Consider the following 17,388-nt stretch of genomic DNA (forward strand, 5'->3'; position numbering starts at 1 on the left):
TATTGTTGAAACCTGGGAAAGCTGCGGATGATTGTTCCTCCTACCGTCCCATTTTGCTTATAAGATACTGGCTGCGAGATTGACCCCCCTGATGATAAAATGTGTCAAATCAGATTGGGGTTTATTCCAGGATGCTCTACCTCATATGGGTTGCAACTCCTGTTTGGGTTAATGTCAGCGGTGTCGAAGGAGGACCTAGCGGTGGCAGCACTACTGGATGCTGAGAAGGCATTTGACTCTGTGGAGTGGTCCTTATTGTTTGCAAAGCTGAGAAGAATGGGGCTGGGCAACGAGTTTCTCTCTATGGTTTCATTGCTGAATACCCTGCGTAACGCCAGGATCAAGGTGAATGGCCAGTTAACATCTGTTATATACTTTGAGGGGGTACCAGGCAGACACACACGCTCTCGCCTTTGTTGTTTGCCCTGGCTATTGAACCCCTAGCCAAATTACTGAGAGACATTCATATGCAAAGAGGCTTACAATTGTATAGCCACAGGGTGGTGGTTTCTCTCAATGTGGATGATATGGTACTTTATGTCAAAGATCCGTGAGACAACTTGGCTTTGATTATGGCTGATGTGTTGGAACTTTCTGGTTTGAGAATTAACACTGCAAAATCGATTCTTTTTCCTCTCACTGCCTCAACAGTACAATTTGATGATGGCTTAGGGTTCCAGTGGTATGTGGATTATATGAGGTACCTGGGGATTGATATGGCGCGCAGCACTGAGGTGCCATATCAGCGTAATTAAGAATGTTGGAACAGGCCAGGCTGGATGGTGGATGGGAATTCCCCTAACCTTGGGAGAAAGAATAAGTCATGGGCAACGTGTTTGTCTTGGAAGTAAGGCAACACAGGCTTAAATATCCGACCCGTGCTTAGAAACCACTTGCTGGTATTAATTGCGTTATAAATGAACAATAAAATAAAAACCTCTATGGCAGGATCTCCTTGGTGAAAATGGTGTTGCTACCTCGATTTTTGTATGTTTTTCTTAATGTGCCATTAGCGTTACCCAAGTCCTATTTTCGAGAGGTGCAGTCAGCATTGTCTAGGTTTATCTGGGCAGGCAAGCAACCTCAGGTGGGTTGGCAAAGACTGGTAGAGCCATTAGGGAAAGGAGGCTAGCACTTCCTGATCTGGAAGCGTAATATGAAGTGGCTCAGGCTAGTTTTCTGGTGTATTGGTTTGGTAAAGAGGTGGATAGGCGTCATGTTGAGGTGGAGCGTGCACTTGCTGCACTTTCGCTACTTCAACGGTTCCTGGTAGGCTGTCTAGGCTGCAAAATATGGTGGAAAGGACTTGTAGAGCATGGGTACGTATCGAAAGGAAAGAGGTGTGAGGTGATTTACTCTCTTGAATTACCAATTATTCACATTACTGGTGTGCCGCTGACAGGAGAGCTCGGTTACGTGCGGTGTATACAGAGGATGGGACTCTACAAGTTTCGGGACCTGTTCTCGGAGGGGCAGTTTCTGTCAATAGAATGTTGGTAGGGAAAGGGGAATGTTACATCCTTGGAAGTGTCTATATATTTTCGGTTACGGGACTCCCTGAAGGGGTTGTTCCCAACCTTCCCAAAGGAACCTGAAATAGCCTCCATACTGGATGAAATGATAAAGGCTGATGACATCAGCAAGGTGGTATCTACCCTGTACAGCAAAGAGGTGGAGGTCCGTGGAGATGGGGCTGAGGCAGCTCCAGAGCGGTCGGAAGTGGCATTAGGTGCAGTTATAACTGATGATGTGTGACGGTATTGCTGTGCACAGGTTGAGAGAATTGTTCTTAATAGCAGATATGGGATACATTACTCACCGTAATCGTATTTCTGATGCTTGTATCTGCTTAGATTCACATGCTGTGCATAGGCCGACATCTAGTGGAAGCTGCGGAGTATTAGTTTGTTTTTCGAAACTCGAAAATGGGCGTCAACACAGGGCGTGCCAGTAATACTATCCCTAGTGTGACGTCCACTGTACCCAAGATCCCTCACGCGTCTAGGATCCTCAGATTGTATTTTTTCTGACATGAGGTAGCATGAGGAGTAGCGCGAGTATCGATAATCCAAGCAGATAGATAGAAAGACTACAAGCAACCATGCGCCTTCTCTCAGAGGGGAGGAAGGGTGGGTCGCATGTGAATCTAAGCAGATACAAGCATCAGAAATACTATCACGGTGAGTAATGTATCCCTTCTGAGGCTTGTGGAAACTGCTTAGATCACATGCTGTGCATAGATTAGCGAGCAGTACCTGAAGAAGGAGGTGGGATGCGAGAAGGGTCATGAGCAAATAAGTGTCTTAGAACCGCTTGTCCCACTTGTGTATCTGCCTTGGAATGGGTGTCAATGCAGTAATGCTGAGTAAACGTGTGAATAGAGCTCCAAGTAGCTGCTTTGCAAATAGTGTCAAGGGGTACATTTGCAATGAAAGCCAGAGTGGCCCCAATGCCTCTTGTAGAGTGGGCTCTTGGCGTGAAAGGCAGAGTCTTTTCAGAGAGTGAGTAACACAGCTGCATACAGTTAATAATCCACTTCGAGATGGCACCTTTAGAGACGCGATCCCCCTCTCTGCCTGTAGCTACGGACACAAACAGCTGATCTGTTTTCCTTAGCGGTCTGGTTTTATTTACCTAGTAGAGGACCGCCCTACGCACATCTAGGGTGTGTAGTTTCACCTCAGCCGAGCTTGGAGGGTCCTGGAAGAAAGCCGGAAGCTCGATGGACTGGTTTACGTGGAATTTAGATATAAACTTAGGTGAGAACCTAGGGTGTGAGCGTAAAACCAGTTTGTCTTTATGGACAGTAAAGAAGGGATCCTACACTGACAGAGACTGAATTTCACTGACCCTTCTTATAGAAGTAATAGCTACTAAGACGGCCGTTTTATAAGTCAGGTGTTTGAGACTGCTTTTATGCATGGGCTCGAAAGGGGGGCCCATGAGCTTAGCTAGCACCACATTAAGGTCCCACCCGGGTGGTGGGTTTGAAATAGGAGGGTGAAGTCTCTTTACTCCTTCCATGAAGGCTTTAACTACTGGTACTTTCCACCACAAGACCTCGTTATGGGAAGTGTATGCCGACAGGGCTGCCAGGTGAACTTTCAGTGAGTTAAAAACCAGTCCTGCATCCAGCAGGTGGGGCATGTATGTAAAAATAGTGGAAGGAGTGCAATCAACTGGGTTGATTCGTTTACTCTGGCACCAGATAACAAATCTCTTCCACTTATCAAAGTAGCAGTGCCTTGTGTTTGGTTCCCTAGATTCCTTTAGGATCTCCATACACCTCTGTGGTAAATTGAGATGTCCAAACTCTATGACCTCAGGAGCCATGCTGCCAGGTTCATTGAGTTGGGTTGCTGATGCACTGTTTGACCTTGGTGCTGGTTCAGTAGGTTGTACCAGGCCGGAAGTTTGATGGGCTCGCACACCGCCATCCTGCCTAAGTGTGGGAACCACGGTTGACTTGCCCACATAGGAGCAACTAGGACGAGCGTCATCGACACTCTGTTCATCTTGTTGACCACCTTCCTGATGAGAGGAGTTGCTGGAAAAGTGTACGCAAACAAAACATCCCTGACCAGTTCATCCACAGGGCGTTCCCCTGGGAGTCTGGTTGGGGGAACCTGGATGCAAATCCTGGGCATTGTCTGTTTTCGCTTGTGGCGAATAAGTCTATAGTGGGGAAACCCCACTAAGAGAAGATATCTTCTACGACCTCTCTGTGTAGAACCCATTCGTGTTCCTCTGGGAGGGAGTCTCTGCTCAGAGCATCCGCTAGGGAATTGAGCTCCCCTGGAACATGTTGTGATGACATAAAGATGTTCCGTCTGAGTGCCCATATCCAGATTTTCTGGGCAAATTTGGACAGATTTGGCGAACAAGTCCCTCCTTGCTTGTTCAGGTAGAACATGGCTGTCGTGCTGTCCGTCTGGATTTGCACTGACAGGTTTAGTAGGTAGGGCTCGAACGCTTGAAGCGCTCTGAATACTGCCAGAAGCTCTAGCAGGTTGATGTGGTTCTTGGCCACTGAGGGAGACCAGAGACCCTGAGCTGTGTGGTGGAGATGGTGAGCTCCCCACCCCGTCAGGCATGCATCGGTAGTGACTACTGCCTGTACTTCGGGATCGTAAAAGGGTTTCCCCTGTGCAAGATTCTCTCTTGTCCACCAGTGAAGGCTTTTTGTACCAGTGTTGGCGAAACGACCACTAGATCGTCCCACTGACCACTTGCCTGAGACCACTGTTTCGCCAACCATTCCTGCATGGGATGCATGCGCAGGCGCGCGTGGGCGTCCAGATAAATACATGACGCCATCACGCATTGCTTTGCGTACCGTTATTTGGTGACCGGACTGATATTGCGGAATTTGCAGTAGTATATTCCGAATTCTTTCCTCTGAAGGAAATGTCAACCCCTCTTGAGTATCTAGGATTGCTCCTAGGAACTGTTTGGAGGTGCTTGGCACCAGGCTGGATTTTTTCTCATTGATTGAGAAGCCTAATTCGGGGAGGAGGTCGATAGTCCTTTGAATGTTTGTCCTGCAAATTACTGGGGTTTCCCCCGTTATGAGCCAGTCGTCCAGATAAGGGTACACCGGTATTGCCTCCCTGCGTAGGTGTGCAGCCGCCACCGCCAGTACCTTGGTGAATACCCTTGGTGCCGAAGCTATCCCGAAGGGCAGTACCTTGAACTGGTAGTGCCGACTGTCCACCTTGAAGCGCAAGTACCTTCTGTGCGCTGGGAACATGGAAATATGAAAATAGGCATCTTTCATATCCAAAGAGGGGGATTACCTCTTGTAGCGTAGTCATTCGAAACTTTTGGGGCTTGACATACTTGGCACAAGGAAGTAAGTTGAATAAATACCCTTGTTTACCTGGTGTCCCGGGACGAGTTCTATCGCGTCCTTTGCTAGCAGATTGGCGATCTCCTCGAGGAGAATCTTCTGATGTTCTAAAGAGTGTACTCTTTGTCGTGGAGGATGGTTTTGGGGTCGCTGCAGTAGTTCTATACAGTACCCTGCGGATACTGTTGACAGCACCCATCTGTCTGATGTGATCCCTTCCCAAGCCTGGGTGAAGTTGGAAATGCATCCCCCTACTGGGGTTGCGTGAGAAGGGACCCTGAACTGAGCGTCACTGCTTTGGTGGAGGCGTGCCGCCTCCTCTACTGGGGCTGCCTCGGCCTTTACCACGTCCTCTCCTATGTTGTTCCACTGTGTACCCTGCCCCTGGGAATAGTTTGATCCTCTCTGGGAATTTTGGCCGCGTGGGCGACGAAAATTACCATTCCCTCTCTGGGTTAGGGGGTTTATTGGTTAGTTGGCCAAGGGACTTGAGTGTCTCATATTCGTCCTTGGCATTCTTCAGCGCGTCCTCGACCGCCTTACCAAACAACAGATCGGCTTCCACCGGTTTGTCCAACAATGATGCCTGGGTTTCTGCCTTAAAACCAGACTGCCGTAACCATGCATGTCTCTTGATAACAGTACCTTCTGCTATCAATCTGCCTGCGTTGTCCGCGGCGTCAAAAGTTGCTTTTAAAATGCAACCAGACACGGCTCTACCCTCTGCTGAAATTCGTGCTAACTGGCCCTCTAAGGGTTCTGGTGCAGAGGCTATGAGTGCCGCGACTTCTTCCCACTGATGGCAGTTGTAGCTGGCCAACAGGATGGTGGAGTTTGCAATCCTTGCCTGATAGGCGGACATTGAGGCTACTTTCCTGCCGAAACCATATAGTTTTTTGCTCTCCTTGTCTGGAGGAGCTTCGGACGATGACAAGGGTGTTCCAGCCCTCTTACGAGTGTTAGCGACAACCAGGGAGTCTGGCTTCAGATGTCCTCTTATATAGAGAGGGTCAGACTGGGCTGCCCTGAAAAGTTTTTCAACTCTGGGATTGACTGCTCTGGTGAGGTTCGGGTTCACCAGGGACGGGTCTATTCTTCACTGAATAGACTTAAGGATAGGGATGGTCTGGGCAACAAGCCTCCTTTCTCCCACTAACTCCTCGGCGAAGTCCCTCTCCTCCTGGACACCGTGGGTGTCAATATGGAAATGTTCTGCTGCTCGTGCGAGAACCTCGTTCAGGAGGGGTTGGTTATCAACAGGGGAGTCGGTAACCAGGGCTTCCTTCTCTACCAGGGAATCTACTCTGTAGGTTTCAGGGTCTTCCTCTTCTTGGTCCTCATCATCCCCATAGTAGCCCGTCCAGGTTTGCTCTTCTACCATGCCAAATTCTTGGTCCTCACCAAAGGAAGTCTCTCCTTGATACTGTGAGTATGGCCGTGAGTATGGTTGTACATCGAAGGCGTCCGAAGACCTCATAGGTGTCTCAAACCGGGGCTTCTTACTCGGGGGGGGATAGGATCATTAGAGCCTGAGGGTGTAGACCCTTGTGGATTATATGTAAGGAAATGGTCTGGATTTTTAACATAAAAGTCTGCCAAAGAAGACATCCTTGACATGACCCTATCTATGTCATCACTCGACCATTCTTTGGAACTGGGAATGACTCTCTCAGAAAGTCTAGGAGACTTATCCTGAGTAGACTTGCTGGTTTTAGAAATAGCAGCAGACTTGGGCTTGTCTGTCTGTTTAAGAAGAGGAGTGGAGTGAGTGGCTGCTTCTTCTGCTGTTTTCCCCCCTCCCCGTGAGTGGAAGAGTGTTTTCCCTGTCCCTTTGTGGTTCCGGAGGTTTTCGACGCCTGGCGTCGAGGATCGGGGGGTAGAGTCCCTGTCCTTCGAACGTGGGGCCGCGCTGATCTTGTCTGCGGGCTCCGACTCCTGGAGAGCAGCCTGGGGGTGGGAGTCGTCTTCATTCTCCGACGATCGAACTTCCGTTTGCTTAGGGAGCGAGGCACTCTTGGCAAGAGTGGATGATTGCCTGGAGTCATGTGGCGATCTCGATCGAGAACGCCCAGAGGACACCGATTCGGACCGTTCTCTATGTGCCTCTTTCCGAGAACTCAACGTCGTCGAGTCTCGGTTGTACTTCGTGTGTTTTGTTTGAGTGGTGTGTGAAGCGCTTGTGTCACCGGGGGTCTTCCCCATAGCCGCCCTGTCGGACGACCTTCCGAGGTCTGGGACTTGCGCTCGGCTGTCTTTAGACGCCGTAATGCCTTCGCCGTCCGAAAGCACGGCGTCGCTGCCATCGCTGAAGGTGCCCTCCGCCGCCATGGCCGCCTGCCTGGCGTGGTGGACCCAACGCTTTGTCGAACGGTCCTTAAGTGTCTTAGGTTTAAACCTACTACACGCTCTGCAGTTCGCCTCGGGGTGGTCCCTCGGCAAGCAGAGATTGCACGTGGCGTGCCTGTCGACCCAAGGGTATTTGCACTTGGGGCAGAATTGAAAAGGGGTACCCTCCATACGCACCTTGAGGCATTATATACCAAGAGGGTAGAGTATGTCCAACCCCCCACTCTCCCTACTTGCAGGGCCGAGGCCAGAGGCCTTCCAAGGCCCGGGCCGAGGCCAGAGGCCTTCCGAGGCCCAAATACGTTGTGCAGCAGCCGACGGTCGAATTCTTCTCCAAGCTGGCGTCGAGTGTCGAAGTTCAACGTTGGGGTGGGGAAAGGATGTAAATTTATCGATATTTTAGCAAAAGTATGGCTAAGGCCAGGGGACTCAGCAAAATGCTTCCGACCAGTATGGCGGAAAAAAACAATCTGAGGATCCTAGACGCGTGAGGGATCTTGGGTACAGTGGACGTCACACTAGGGATAGTATTACTGGCACGCCTGCCCTGTGTCGAACGCCCATTTTCGAGTTTCGAAAAACAAACTGTAATACTCTGCAGCTTCCACTAGATGTCGGCCTATGCACAGCATGTGATCTAAGCAGATTCCACAAGCCTCAGAAAAATGGATACATTTTAAATATTTACACCAATTTTACTACACCCTTGTGTGTTGCACAAGTTTTTCCCTGAAGCCTCAGATCAGTCTATTCGATTTGCAACTGCCCTGCCGGACTTCCTCCATGTAGCCCGAGTGTGCCCCCTGTGTATCAGTTTTGGGATGGTAGTGTTTCAAGTGTTGAGTGAGGTCATAGCGGAACGAGTGTAAGCCACACCAGAGATGGCTTTATTAGGGTATAACAAGCAGCTGCATGTACGGGTGCGGCTGCTGGCTGGGTTGTTCTTGCTCGTGACAAAGAGGAGGGTGGCTATGGTGTGGGGGAGAGCCCAGTGCCCCACGAAGAAATGCTGGAAAGAGGATATTCTTTATTGTAATGAGTTGGAAACTAAGTACGGAATGATTGTTCACCAGCGTGCTAGGCCTAAAGACATCTGGGATCCTTATAAACAATATTTACTTGCACAAGCACGAGAGACAGGAGTAGATAGCAAAGAGGGGGCATCTTAAGGATTTAAATTGTGTATCAGAATGGGTTGTGGGGGGAATATTGATGTGCACGGGGAGGAGAGACACATTGCATGTCGAATGAAGGGGAGGTGACAACCACTGCTTGCGTTTTTCTTTTTGTAATGGTTTGCAGTGTAAACAATCCACGTTTAAAAAAAATATATATGTCAATAGGATTTCTTTTTATTCAAGAAAGACAAAGGGAGAAGGAGTGGCAGTTACTCCATGATTCAGTTTCTGCTAATGTAAGATGACTGCTGAAAGTCCAAGGAGAGGAGTTAAACAGACCATCACAATTCAGGACAGGAACAGGATTATCATTATTCAGAATGCAAACACACAGACACCTTTACCATCATATGCATACATCAAAATATTTCCACCATGCTATGATTGCTTGCTGTTCTGCTACCCATGCTACACAATTTCCTTTCCCCACCCATCAATCACCTTTATTCAGTTTTTTGTTTTTTTAACATTTTCTTTACAACCATCATTTGCGCAGGGTGCAGCTAACCAGCTTGCTTGGACCACAATTTGAATCTGGCAAAAAGTGCCAACATTCTAAACAAGAGGATGGATGTACCACTACCCAAACTCCATTCCTCGCCCCTGAGACCCTCCACCATCTAGCCCAGCAAAATAAAATATTGAAATAAACAACACAAAATGAACTCACACAGACATGCAGACCTTCTGCTTCCTCTCCCCCACCAGCTGTACTCCTTCTCTTGCAGGCCACCACAAGCCTTGAAAGGGGACTGATCCTGTTATTCCTTTCCAATGTGCCTAAGTAGCCATCTTGAGTGTTTACTTTTGTGGAGAATCCTCTTTTCTAGCAAACCTCTCCACAAAAACAAAGTCACCATTAGCACCTTTGAAGTCATCGTGGGAGTGACAATGGCTTAACTTGGGCCAATCAACTTGGGCTATTAGGCCATTAATGGCAGGGTCAGACAGTCGATGTGGCAATGAATGCCTCAATATTTATGTCTTTGTTCTAGCTCACTTTTGTTTTTAATGTTATTGTACTCAAACATATCAGATGTTTTCTTACATATGAGAACAAGCGCATACACACACCCATAATGCTGAGGTGATGTGCAACACATTTTTGTGTTGCATACCATTTATCTTTTTCATAATCGGAATAAACCATAAGTTTATAGAGCTTCAATACACTTTTGAAATCAGCAGGTTACAGACCAGACAAGAGAGAAAAGATGATGCATGGGAGGAGTGATGGGGCAGTTAACGAACACGTGTAAATAACAGACTATTTTGATGAGCAAAGGAACATAAGGATGTAACCTTGGTGTCTGAGTTAGTGACACGCACAAAAGACTATATGTTCTAAAATTAATATTGAAGATATAGGAGATTTGCTGAGGCACTGACAGTGATTTTTGAAAAATGTGTAATGGCTTTTTGACAATGATAACCACATTACTAATTAAAATAGGGATCTTGTTGATAGAAAAACGTAGGGAAGGGTGAATGCAGTGGGTAGTCTCACTACCTATGAAACATGAACTGCCTTACCTATATACATAAAATGCTTAGGTATGTTTCCGTACTCAGCTGATCCAATTTATAAGTGTTAGGTTGCCCTCTGCAGTCCAAATGGCAAAGTGCACCCACTTCCGAATGAGCACGGTTATAAGTGGTCTTCTTCACCTTCCACCATAGCAAACATTCGGAAATTACTTCTTTCCACCCCCACTACTCTTCACACAGGGCATGGCAGCTCCAATGTCACTGAACAGTTAATCACTGGCTCAATGCTTCAGTCTTTAAAGAGCGAAAAGCTGTAGGACGAATGCCTCCTCACAAGCTAAAAGTGAAAGTAGGTGCTGTAATTATGCTACTATGCAATCTTATGCAGTCCGAGGGACTCTGCAATGCAACAAGGTTGACAATTACACGTCTTCAAAGACACATCATAGAAGCCTGTGTGATCGATGACACACTTCATAGAGGCCCATGTGATCGATGGAACTTAGATACTATTCTTATACCACACATACCTCTCATTCCATCTGATATTTTTAGCTTTTTCAATGACCATCAATAAGTCACAGGGACCTATGCACCCTTCCTGGAAGTGATCAGTGGTAATTCCGATATTTAAGAAGGGGAACAGAAGTGACCCTAGGAATTACTGACCTTCAACATATGCTAGAATGACATATGGCACGCAGGGAACAGCTGCTTTTGATTAATAGCAGTATCTTACAATACTACTTTCTGGTAAGTTTGAAAGTGCTCTATGTAAAATTAATTGCTAGAGACCAATGAGAAGTAATATGAAAAGATTTTTTTTCCAATCCCGATTTGTAATAGACAAATCATTCAATGCAATGGTGTTCAAGAACGTCAAGCGGCCCGCATCAACCATCCCAGAGCAAATACCATCTTCCTCCTCCGATCTTCCAAGGAGGATCATTCCTTGCCTCTATTTACCTCATACTTTAAAGTTCTGAGGAGCAAATGAAAAATGTTTACAGATACCACATGGTCACATTGGCAAGCCTGATCAAACATAAGGCTGTCAAAGAAGGATTGAGTAAAAGAGATTGTGGATGCTGTGTCATAAAAGCTTGAAACAATCAGGACTTCATTTTCAAGTATAATGGACAAGGGAAGAGAGTCCACCTTGGGGGCCATTTGTGTTTCTGTTTCTCCTGCTAAGGATAGAATCTAAATCAATATTCAACACAAGTGTGTGTGTGTATTTGTGTGTGTATGTGTATGTGCATAATTAGGCCAGCTTCTATGAACACACACAAACTAAGACCATCATAAAAAGTGCATTATAAGAGAAATCACTATTAAGCCATTTACGGTACAATTTACACTGTTTTATGTCAGTAACTCTGATCCACTTACCTCATATGAATCACTAATAAGGTCTGCTATATCAGTTTCTGGATAGGTTTCCTGATCATCATCAAAGAAAGCATGAAGATTGCTGATTGGAGTTAGTGGGCTTTCCTCATTTTTAACATGCTCTAGAAATCTGAGAAAGTAGCAGTTATTAGTACCACAAAAAAATCGTAACACACAAACACACACACACAATACATAGATCAAGAGCCAAAGCACACTATCATTACATTTCATTGACAGACCGACCAATGGCCACAGTACAAATTCCTTTCAAATGTTTGATGGTAATCTGTTGGCTGTACTGAAATCTTTGATCTCAAAACCTTATTTTTGCATGATATGTCACAACCGTGGGATCAATAGACAGCTCCAGACTCAAAGTGCAGTTCAAAAGGACATATTTGTCCTCAACCACCTGGCAGTCAAGGAAACATCACTCCGTCTGCAGGGTTTCAGTGTCCTCTGCACTTCTTCCAAGGCACTATCAATGAAGTTGAGGGTGTTGCTGCATTGCTTTGGGGAACAGAAGTGCCATGTGTCCCCTTTGTCTTCCTTCTGAGAGACTGGTGCATCACCGGTCGTAAGGCGAGACAGGTCTCGCTGCATTTGTATGCCCAACCCACAAGGCTCGCCTTTCCTTCCAGAATGATCTGGTTTGAATGGTGTAACAGCTGTCAAGGAAACCTATGGGGACTAGCACAACTTCTCCCATAGACTGTTCTACCATGGGGCCCGTTCTCACTGCTGTACCGATTGTTGAGAGTGAGGGGTCAAGAGACAATTCAAACAAAACTATAGCTTTGCTTTTATTCTTGATTTCTGTGGCCAACCAACCAACAGGGTTAAACTGACTGCGGTCCCACAGAATGGGTGTTCAGATATTACAATTAAGACCAGCTTTCTGTGGGTGCCAAGGACCTCTTTTCTTACCTCTCCCTTAGGTTGGGTCCACCCCCTTGGAAGAAAACCATAACATTCTCAGAGATTTACAGCCTATAAGACTTCTTTACTGGGTCTTTTGTAGATGTTGTCAGGCTTGGCTTTGTTCTACTGTCGTACTGGCTGTTGTCAGATTTTCTTTTTATAGAATTTTGTACTTTAATATTGTGTTTATGTTTGTATAACAAGTGTTATTGTGCTTTTAGGGATTTTCAGTCTTGTTCATTCACTATAAATGTGCCAATAAAATAGAAAATACATGAGGTAGGCCAGGAAGGAAGTCTTAAGATAAACAGGGTCAAATATTGTGACTGTTTACATTCCTATTAGTTCATGTCCTTCTGTACATATATATGAAAGTTCTAAAATGTAAACATACTACTGTTGTTACGAAATATAACAATTAAGCAAAATAGCATTATAATCAAAAACCTTTATTACTGGTGTGACGGAGTTCAGGTGCTTGACCCTGTCAGGGGAGAGGGTGCAGAGATGCCTCCCTGCTGGGCTAGGAGACCTACCAGGGCATATATGTGAGTAGCTAGTCCTGTCCAAGAAGTGGAATGAGGGGCCTGGTAAGGCACCAGTTCCTGACCCTCTAAATGTGCATTGTGTGTAATGACAGGTACCACTTTTGCTCATCCGGTGCCATGCACCCTCCATTCTGGTCCAAGTTCTCATCGATATAGGACTTCCAACACCAGCATGCCCACCATATTGAGAAAGCCCAAAAAAAAAAATACTAAGGTATTTCCCGCCTGTGTAAAAAATGAAGGTTATGGCTTGTTAAAAACAAAAATACAGTTTTAAATCAGAAATAGAATACTGAAGGATTATTTAATCAAAGGGCGAAAAGCGTACACACTGTTGGGATGAAAATTAGTCTTTCCCACCACCCCTAGGTTCTTTAAGGTGAGGTGAATCCCACATGAAATCATGTAGTGTACAAGGGGGAAGAGGATCGTGCTATGAAATTCAGCACAGATTTAATAAAGCGCAAATGATAGTTGCATAACCCTAGCGTGCGCATAGAAAGAAACGCCATTTTATGCATAGCCTGACAGGACCGCGCAGCAATGCCCTCAGATCCATGGAAGGACTCGACTAGATCATTAAGGTGGGATGAGCTTGCATAACCAGTTCTCACAGAAGTGGCCTCTTGTCCCTCCATTGTTGCAAATACTCAATATCACTGGGAGAAATGCGCCCTGCAGGGCCGTGAGACTAGACCAACGCCAGGCTCCTCGCAATGCCCAATCATCACAGCCAAGCTGCCAGCAGACCTCTAACCCCACCCAGCCTAGCCAGTGCCATGGCCCACACCACTGACCTGATCCCCACACCCCTGCATTCTAAGTTAGTGAATAACTCCAGCCCCAAATTGTAAACCAACTGGCCATAAAAAAATCTAAGCATATGCAACTGCTTCACCTCATCACATAAATACACCCTTTGTAACATGAGGTACAGGGAGGGATCCATTATAAATCAAAAAGAGGACGAAAACCTTGGCTGCAAGAGGAGTGGTATCAACAAAGCACAGAATGTGTGGATCAGTATGACTATTTCTTCCTCCCTTCCCCCTGGCACCAGTCCCCGAGCCTCCCATAGTGATGCAGTAGTAGGTTTAGTGTATCAGAGCAGTTTAGATAATGTAACTTATGAGAGACCTTACCTTCACTCCGAGAAGCGAATCAATTATAGCCTGGCATCTCCTATGGAGCAGGCCCATGTATATGGGCTCGCCAATCACTGATGCCAGTTTTTACTGTATACAAGTGACCTGTTTCCCCTTTTTAAACCAATGCTTGGACTTAATGAAGGAAGAACGGTTCTCAAGCAGCAGAGTCCTTTGCTGATATTCTGTATTCTGTACAATAAAACCTTGTTATCCTTGCAAGCTATCTTTTGGCTTCTTTCCCTAAAGGGTTATATTCCTTCTGGCGTGAGCGTAAACAGGGACTTGCCTTCATTTAGTGACCCTGCCAACCTGATCCCATTGCCCGGTACCTGAGGAGGTATCCCGGTGGCCTCTCCGGAAGGGCTGTGCCCACCTACATTGACTAGTCCCAAAAATGAGTACTCCGAGTGGCCTTGTGGGAGCTGTCTTTGCAGAATCCCGCCTGCTCTTTGGAGCGGGATGTGGCCCAAGGCGAGGTGCAGGCCGGTTGTGGAACCCCTTAGGGATAAAGTAGGGGTGAAAGTATGGAGCAATGTGAATAGTGTGACTGAAATTGAGAGTGTGGCATCTTTATGGAGTGTGTTTGGAGTGCTATCATCCATTTCCCCTTTAGAAGGACAGCATCCATTTTTGTTTCCCATTATCTACCCAACAACCTTCATCGTCTAAACTTGCTGAACCCTCAGCCCACTGTTTAAGTTCATGTAAAAAAAGGGTGAGGCGCGCACTCCAATTCCTAGCCAATATACTACGTGAAAAAGGAAAAAGAATAAATGGGTTAAATCCCAAAGTGTCCAATTCACTGGGTTAGATCCCAATAGTTGAACAAAATATTCACAAGGTTAGTTCCCAATTATTGCAAAAATATTCACAGGGTTAGATCCCTTATGCTGCATTGGTACTGCTGTTCTCCTCCTCCAAATTTTCACAGGGTTAGATCCCTTATGCTGGAATTGTACTGCTGTTCTCCTCCTCCTCCTAGCGCTTTCGTGTCCCAACACTCTTCAGGGAAGCTGTGTTGCCTTTCACTTAAGGTGAGTCCAATTAAATTGCTACTGCAGTCTCTAAGAATTATGGGAGCTGTAGTGAAATAATTTGTTCAATTCAGGTGACCAACCAAGGGGATCTAACCCAGTGAATTGGACACTTTTGGGATTTAACCCATTTATACTTTTTTCAGGTAGTATATTGGCCAGGAATTGGAGTGCACGTCTCACCCCTCCTTTTTTTTACACTGTTTAAGTTCGTCTGGAGTGGCATCAGCCGGAATTTCCTTTATGCAGCCAATTCCTATGTCTATCACACAAGTGTTAGTGACCTCTTTCGTTATATACATTTTGGAATGCAAATCGGGGGCAGTCTGTTTGGCTATCATGTCAGCAAAAGCGTTTCGTTTTCCCACATCATCTGTTACTTTCTGGAGTGCTGCGGACTTCCTTATTGCTAACTGAGTAGGAAGCGCAAGTGCTGAAAGTAGCCAAACTATCACAGTACCATGTTGTATCTTAGTTCCATACAAGGTCAAGAAACCTCTCTCTGCCCGTAATCGACCAAAGTTGTGAACCACCCCAAAGGCATACTGACTGTCCGTAAATATATTCACACTAAGCCCTTTGGAAAGTTCAAAATCTTGAGTCAATGCGTTAATCTCTGCGGCCTACGCAGAGCTATGCGGAATTCTTATGGTTTCCACAAAAGTGCTTAATGTAGTGATCGCGTAAGCAGCAGTGGATGTACCATCCGGGAGTTTGAAGCAGGAGCCATCGCAAAAACAGCTCCCCTTGTGGATCTTTTCAGGGTGTATCACTAAGATCAATTCTGCCCTTAGTCTCTTGTTCTGTGGTATAGAGGCAGTCATGTGACATTTTGTCACTCCAATCAATTTCTTGCGGAAGAGGTAATAGTTCGGCCAGATTGAACGAGCAACATCTCTTAATTTGGATATGCGGTGCAAATAGAGCCTGCTCGTATCTTGTTAATTGTGCTGATGTGGGATGTTGCGTTTTCGTTCTGTTTAATAGAACATCTACAGCGTGAGGTACTATCATGGTTAAGGAGTGACCCAGAACCATACCCTCAGTGTTTTACAGATGCAGCAGCAACAGCTCTCAAACATCTCAGCAAAGCGCATGAAACAGTGTCAAGCATGGAGGAAAAATAACCGCACAGTCTATTCCCCCCCCCTCATGTTCCTGCGTTAACACAGCCAAAGCGCATCCATCATATTCATGCACATTCAAAATAAAGGCCTTGTCGTAATTTGGGGTGCCCAAAACTGGTGCTGAAAACAATGCAGCCTTGAGCAGATCAACAGCTTTCAAGCAATCCATGTTCCACGGTAAAGGCAAAAAAATGCCCTTCTTTGTCAATGCCAACATTGGTTTTATCATTAATGAAAAGTTAGGGATCCATTGTCTACAGTATGAAGCCATGCCTATCAAGTCTCTGACCTCTTTCTGTGTATTTGGGACAGACATGCTAGAGATGCTTTGTATCCGTTCAGGTGTCAGTATTCGCCCCTCCTTTGACAGGAGATAGCCTAGATAGGCGACCTCGTGTCGACAATATTGAAACTTTTTTAATGAACTCTTATGCCCATGTTCTGCTAGATGGATAAGCAGCAACACAGTGCCTTCTTTGCAAGCAACTTCAGAATCTGCAGCTAAAAGAAGATAGTCAACATACTGCAACAACTTGCAGGTAGAAGGCAACTCAAGCGTATCAAGCTGTTCCTTCAATGCTCTACTATAAATGCTTGGACTCTCAGTGTACCCTTGTGGTACACGAGTAAATGTAAACTAGCGTTCCCCTAGGGTGAACGCGAAAAAATACCTACTGTCAAAATATATAGGAATACTAAAGAAAGCATTATTTAAGTACTTTAAATACTGAAGCCGGAATCATTGTCAATATTGTAGTCACATCAGGCACAATCGGAAATTGTGGAGCAACAATCTTATGGATAGCGTGCAAATCAATAATAAAACGAAAAGGAATTGCATTATCCCCTTTCTCATACACCGGTAGGATCGGACTATTACACAAACCTCCAGCAATTTCCTCAATCACTCCTCGATGTACAAAATCAGAAACTATACTCTTCAAAGCTTGTTAACCGTCAACTGAAATCTTATACTGTGGAATATGTGGTAGTTTAACACCTGGCTTCAACACAATTTAAACAGGTTCAATGTGTAAAATACAAACATTATCATCAACTGCCCATAAACATGCCAGAACCTTATCCAATTCAGTCAGTAAAGGCCTGGTCAAGAATTGTTAAAAATAAGTTCGTTGAGGTGAAATCGTTAAATGCACTCCATCCGGAGAACAGTAAATTACAGCATTCAATACTTTCAACAGATTCAAACCCAACAAGTTCTCGCCACAATTTCGTCGTCAAAAGAAATGGACATGAATCAGTAAATGGCCCCAGTGAAATCGGTACCGGCCGAGAGACCGGACTAACCACTGGCGTACCAGAGAACCCTACAGAAGAACAAGTTACTTACCAA

At 45.7% G+C, this 17,388-nt stretch overlaps 1 protein-coding gene across 3 annotated transcripts in view; it reads right to left on the minus strand.

Annotated features, from left to right (window-relative positions):
- The window catches only part of TBC1D8 (TBC1 domain family member 8), a 1,594,530-nt gene that overhangs the window by 529,047 nt on the left and 1,048,095 nt on the right, over positions 1-17,388 (minus strand). For all 3 annotated transcript variants that reach the window (XM_069636713.1, XM_069636714.1, XM_069636711.1), the window contains exon 13: positions 11,254-11,383. In XM_069636713.1, the coding sequence (XP_069492814.1) occupies positions 11,254-11,383 (130 nt within the window). The remainder of the gene's footprint in view (positions 1-11,253; positions 11,384-17,388) is intronic.

This window comes from Ambystoma mexicanum, chromosome 7p (genome assembly GCF_040938575.1).
Source record: "Ambystoma mexicanum isolate Mex_15411 chromosome 7p, UKY_AmexF1_1, whole genome shotgun sequence".
NCBI classification, from domain to species: Eukaryota; Metazoa; Chordata; class Amphibia; order Caudata; family Ambystomatidae; genus Ambystoma; species Ambystoma mexicanum.